The 6,006-nt window shown below is 41.5% G+C and overlaps 1 protein-coding gene across 2 annotated transcripts in view; it reads right to left on the bottom strand.

The window, feature by feature from the left end:
- LOC122259476 (serine/threonine-protein kinase H1 homolog) overlaps positions 1 to 5,450 on the bottom strand; it is a 59,448-nt gene extending 53,998 nt beyond the window's left edge. The window contains exon 1 of one of the 2 annotated variants that reach the window (XM_043026271.2): positions 4,584 to 5,450. In XM_043026271.2, the coding sequence (XP_042882205.2) occupies positions 4,584 to 5,269 (686 nt within the window). In that variant the 5' untranslated portion in view covers positions 5,270 to 5,450. The remainder of the gene's footprint in view (positions 1 to 4,583) is intronic. The other variant, XM_043026272.2, reaches the window with a different exon arrangement.
- Between the last annotated feature and the right edge of the window lie 556 nt (positions 5,451 to 6,006).

Below are 6,006 nucleotides of genomic sequence, written 5' to 3'. Positions count from 1 at the left end.
GTTAAGGACGAACATTTTAAAAATCTAAGATTGACAGACACTGTTCACTTCAGCGAGTCAACAAATGAACTACAACAATCAGTAACCCATTTGAATAAGGGGAAGTTTGAAGCTTGGACTAAGATGAACAAGAAAAAGACTAAAGACCTCAACTTCAGCCAATACAAGTGTTTGAAACAGTGAACGATTTTATATACCTAGGACAACTCATACAGACATTTAAATGTCGAATTGGGCTAAGTATATTGTATGTGTGTATGTGTGTGTGTGTGTGTGTGTGTGTGTGTGTGTGTGTGTGTGTGTGTGTGTGTGTGTGTGTGTGTGTGTGTGTGTGTGTGTGTGTGTGTGCGTGCATGTGTGCGTGCGTGCGTGCGTGCGTGCGTGCGTGCATGTGTGCGTGCGTGCGTGCGTGCATGTGTGCGTGCGTGCGTGCGTGCATGTGTGCGTGCGTGCGTGCGTGCGTGCGTGTGTGCGTGCGTGCGTGCATGTGTGCGTGCGTGCGTGCGTGTGTTCGCGCGGGTATACCTTGTGCGTGGGTATAGGCCTATATCAAAGGTACTTCAAGAAGTATCTTATCATGTGCTTTATATCTTAAGTGTGTAGGTTTTCATTACACATATACGCTCATTATAAAACAGAATACTACATAAGTTTTATCTCTATTGCCATCATTATCGTTACTAACGTCATTATCACTATTGTTTTTGATGTAACAACGTTAATAACAATTATTAGCATAAAAAATACAAACTTCCCCCGAAATACGGTATGGGGTAAACATGCGGGGTAAGGTAGGCCTACTTACAGACTCCTCACTGGAACTATGTACAGTATGTGTAATACATGCACGTCCGGCCGCCAACGGGTAAAAACACGATGTTTAATGTTCATAACCTTCTAAACTCTTGATATTTTGTCTAACAATGATACCGCAAAGCATGAATCCCCTAAAGAGGTTTAGAAACGCCAGGAAAAAGAAACCTCTCGAATAACGTAATACATTTAATGCCGTTGCCGGTTACAACAGGTGCTTTCTAGTTAACGGATTTTGAAGTATGATGAACTATCACAAACAGTATGAAATGTAGTAATGCTTCACTGACAGCAATGAGTCTTTTAATGAATCTACGCACCGCTGTTCTAGGGTTAAAGGTCACCATAGCCTAGATGTTCTGTAATTGTTCACACGAGAAAAGTTCTTCCCCTAAAGGTGAACAACCCGAGAGGGAAAAGGGCGACGAAGCCAATCAGAAGAGGAATTCAGTGTGATTGGGGATGAAACCCTTGTACCTCGCAATGTCAGCGTGCTCAAGTCTGGTCTAATCAATGCCGCACATCGGACAGACCATTAGTTCTCACGAATAGACCAGGAATCAGAAGAGCGTCTGGCACTACAAGCGTGAGCATTTTTTAAAGCTTAGCGTCTCCATATAGAATGGGTTTCGCTAAACTACCCGTAGGTGGTTGCAAGACTTAACCCATTCGCGTTAAAGGAGGTCCATGGGGGTATTGCTGGGGCAGTTGTGTGAGGCGCGTACATCTTCACTGAAAAGAGAGAGACAGTAGAGCACTGCCTATCATGTTAGCAAGGCAAGGGTATTGATGAAGTGACGTCGTTGTTTGTGTAGTAAAGACGTGGTCAAGAGTTTCATGACAAAAAGTCTAGCTATGTCTATCCGATCGATATCTCGGAGGTGCTCTATGCAACCGGATATGTCGGGGCACTGGACAGGACAGTAGGTAATGTAGGGCTCGCTCCGTGACGGGTGTTGCAGTGTTGGCAGGCTCGGATAGTCCTTCGGCTAGCTCTCAAGAACACCTGTATCCTAGTCTGTGAATGACGGTTGGATTCCTTTTTGTGTCTAGAATAATGGGATCACTTCCCTTAAACCCTTTCCCCGAGGGGGGAGGGGAGACCTTGGCGACCAAAATCGTGTGCTCTAATCTGGACTGAAGCGGGATGGCTCCTCCGAGGTTGGCTTGAGCTTAGGTGTCATAGGCAGTTTATAATGGCGTACCGAGTTGCGGCGCTAGTTTTTTTTTGTGTGAAATTTACCGAGCTCATTGGGTGATGAGACAGAGAGGGAGAGGGAGAGGGAGAGGGAGAGGGAGAGGGAGAGGGAGAGAGAGAGAGAGAGAGAGAGAGAGAGAGAGAGAGAGGAGAGAGAGAGAGGAGAGAGGGAGAGGAGAGAGGAGAGAGAGAGAGAGAGAGAGAGAGGGAGGGAGGGAGGGAGAGGAGGGAGGGAGGGAGGGAGAGAGGGAGAGAGAGAGAGAGAGAGGAGAGGGAGAGAGAGAGAGAGAGAGAGAGAGAGAGAGAGAGAGAGAGAGAGAGAGAGAGAGAGAGAGAGGGGTGGGAGGGAAGGAGGAAGAGAGGTTGTTTTTGTATATTATATTAATGTGTTGTTTTTTATCTAATTTCACTTACATTATTTATCAATCTATTGACTTCATATAATTTCCTAAGGAGACGTGGCGACCCACTGACCACAAGCTCGCGACCTGTAGCTATGACCTGTTCAACGACTAAGATTTTAAGCCCCGTGACTCACACGAAAGGGCTTTTAAGTTGCTTACAGCAATGTTGCACAGATGAGCTGAAGATTTCTGCAGAAAGCCAAAGACCTTCGCTCTGAGATAAGATACCAGTGATACAAGGCTTCGCGTCAAAAGATTAAACCAAGAGTGGGGGTCCAGGTTTTCCCGCATGGTTGGCGAAGGGTAGACTTTAGACTTCATCTTGAGGGAAATGTAGTAGTTCCTGCGTGACTGCACCAAGGTAAAGGTCACGGTCATGTGCAACGGAGAAGCAAAAAAAATAATAAAAAAATAATAATAATAAATAAATAAATAAAATAAAAATAAAATAACTAAAAAAATAGAAACTGGGTGCTATTTTTTTTCTATGATCGTGCATTCCACTCGTACTTGGAATCGCAGCAACAATGAAACTCAAAGGAATGAACCAGCTGCTACGCATATTGCATCTGGAAGGAGGTTGGCCATTCCTCTCTGTCGAGGGTTGAGTACGCGGGGCGGCAGCTGCTTGATAGATCTATGTCCTCCTTGGCCCGAAGGTGAATAGTGTGCAATACATTGCTTTTTCAAGCTCAATGACCTAACCTTATTACTGGTCTAATAGGTCAAAAACTGCACGAATCTAACAAGATACCTTCTAAATACCATAAGATAAACCTATCACAATGATTATCAACACACACGTGTGTTCTCATACATGTAACAAACCTACTGATATTAAATGAGCTGGTTATTGGAACATGTAAAAGTTATTTCACGGAGAAAGCAGACTGAAAAAAATCTGGCTGGTGATAGTTGCATTCGAACGATAGTCAAGCGCTTTCCCAAAAAACATGCATCATTCAGTAGTGATAAGTTCTCGGATAACCTTACTATAAATATCTAAATTTTGGAGCTCACAGATTCCGATGTTATTTCTCTCTCCGGAAGTTGCTCGCACCCTCATCGAGACATTCCGCATCATTTGCGGCCAATCAATACAGCACAAGTTTTGCATTATTTTTTTCAAGATCGAACATAGGCATATGTTTAAAAATATATTCAAAATTCTTTTAACATTTCTGTCATTTTCGTTTAGCTGTTTTAGACGAATGAAATTAAGAACATTGCACAATATGCACATAATGATTAGGCCAACTTCCGGTGCGCATTTACAATACACACACATTATATATATATATATATATATATATATATATATATATATATATATATATATATATATATATATATATATATATATATATACACGAGAGAGCGTCCTAGTAACAAAATAAAAAAAAGTAGGCAAATCTATACCTAGCAAATTAATATGCATGAAAAATGCCTACCATAGTGTACGACCTATATTCATCACTATTTTAAAATGCAATAAATCGAAAAAAATAATGTAACAACCTGAATCTACAATTGTTCACATTGTCTATGGGTTATATTATACCTATATTCAGGGAGTTCCAAACTATAGATCATCCTTTCACTTTTATACTTGCAACAAATAGCAAACGAATCTAATGCTGTTTACAAAAATAAACAGGTGCTACGGACATGGAAACGAGAATTGCTTGACCTTAAACACAACAGAACGAGCACTATAGGCTACACTTCAGAAATCAAAGGTATTAGATTTAATCTCAATGAAAATGCCTTGTTCATATTTCTAATACAAACTTTAAAGTTTGTCTAATACCCTCGTATTTTTACCACACACCCATCAACACAGCACACAAACTCCCGCACGCACAAACAATCACGTATATACATATGTATTCATAATACCGGCGTTTATTTCCTAATTTCCCTTAGAGAAAATTTACAACAATAATCGTTGAAGTGTCAAACCCGTTTCCCTAATATTAGCATAACAAACGAAACATGAATGCTTGAAATTACTAATTCAATTATAATATAAATTGAATATATGAATTATAATATATATTATAATATAAATTGAAATTACTGGTATATGAACATTCAATCTAATTAACGCTTACAGAGTATCACCAAGACATGTGGTTCATGCAGATCTGTCTCCAGACTTTACGTACCTCCTGGTGTGGGCCAGCCCGAAGTCTGTGATCATGAGTCTGGAGTCCGTTCCCGGGTGATAATATAATAAGTTATCGGGCTTCAGATCTCTATGGGTGATTCCTAGATTGTGCAAGTACTTCACACCCTCTAGCACCATCTTCAGGACCTTGACAGCATCCCTCTCCGAGAAAGGTCCTTTGGTCATGATTTTATCAAAGAGGTCTCCCCCCGTGGCAAGTTCCATCACCATGTATATCTTATCCACACTTTCAAACACTTCGACTAATTGTATTATGTAGGGGCACTTCACACGCCTTAATATCGCTAGTTCGGCCTCGAATGCTTCCCTTCCTTCCTTGGACTCGATTATCTTTATGGCATAAGGTTGTTTGGTGAGTCTGTTTTCAACCCGAACCACTTTGCTAAACGTTCCCTTGCCTATGAGGGCCTTGATGTCATATTTGGCCGTGATACGCGGGTCGTATTTCGTTTTAAACTTGTTACTCTTATTCAGTCTTTCAAGCTTGATCTTCTCTGCAAGGTTGTTGCCATCGTCAACCCTAAGTTCGCACTTGACTTCGGTTTCGGAAAGCCCTTCACTCCGACACTTCTCGTCGCCAAACACATCCTCGAGGTGACACACAGTCTTGATATCACTGCTAGATACATTCTCCACCACTTTTTTGCTTTCGACACAACCCATGACGACCCTCCGAGCAAAAATACATGCTGCACAACTCAATAACTCACAAAAGCAGGGAGAACGTCACAATACATCCACACTCCAGGCCAGACACTCATCCACTGACAGCCAGAGAGCCGATTCTGCTCAGCCGAAGAGCCATTCAATACGTGGCGGCCGCCTCGAGTGCCTCTTCTGCGCTTTCTTAACCACCATTTGTCTCGCGCTAATTGTATCAGTGGCGAGTTGATGACGAGAAACAAGGCGGTTTAATTGATTGCATTGTCCGTCTGTAAATTAGACTTTCTGGTTATATTAGTACACTTATTTTTCATAATTATCTACCACTCTCTAGAACCGTGCATAAAGTTTAATGCAGGAGCGATTTTGATGTTAGTTTTCTAGTTAGCCGGTTGGATATATTAATCTCCAAATTTTCGCGTGACATAATTACATGACGTCCATTTATTTGGGAAAATAACTTATCATCAGAGTGATTTATTGCAAGACTAATGTTGTTCCACTCTCTCTTCGTGCATGTGATTCGAACCTTGGATAATTTCTACGAGAACACGCTAAAGCATAAAGCCTTGTAGTATAACATGTGGCCCATGATATAGAAAAAAGATAAAAACGATAGCAGGTGAAGAAAAGAAGAAATAATTATTTAGCAGAAGAGCCGTGTCCTTTGCCGATCAACCAATCAGTGTCGAGCTTCAGATGACAACAATCCGGTCAGCCAATCAGCCCTCGATCTC

The sequence above is a fragment of the Penaeus japonicus genome, unplaced genomic scaffold, assembly GCF_977035675.1.
Source record: "Penaeus japonicus unplaced genomic scaffold, GWHDUDI00000001_assembly GWHDUDI00000020, whole genome shotgun sequence".
Classification (NCBI taxonomy): domain Eukaryota; kingdom Metazoa; phylum Arthropoda; class Malacostraca; order Decapoda; family Penaeidae; genus Penaeus; species Penaeus japonicus.
The sequence above is the reverse complement of the archived record's forward strand: the minus strand, read 5'-3'. Positions and strand labels throughout refer to the sequence as shown.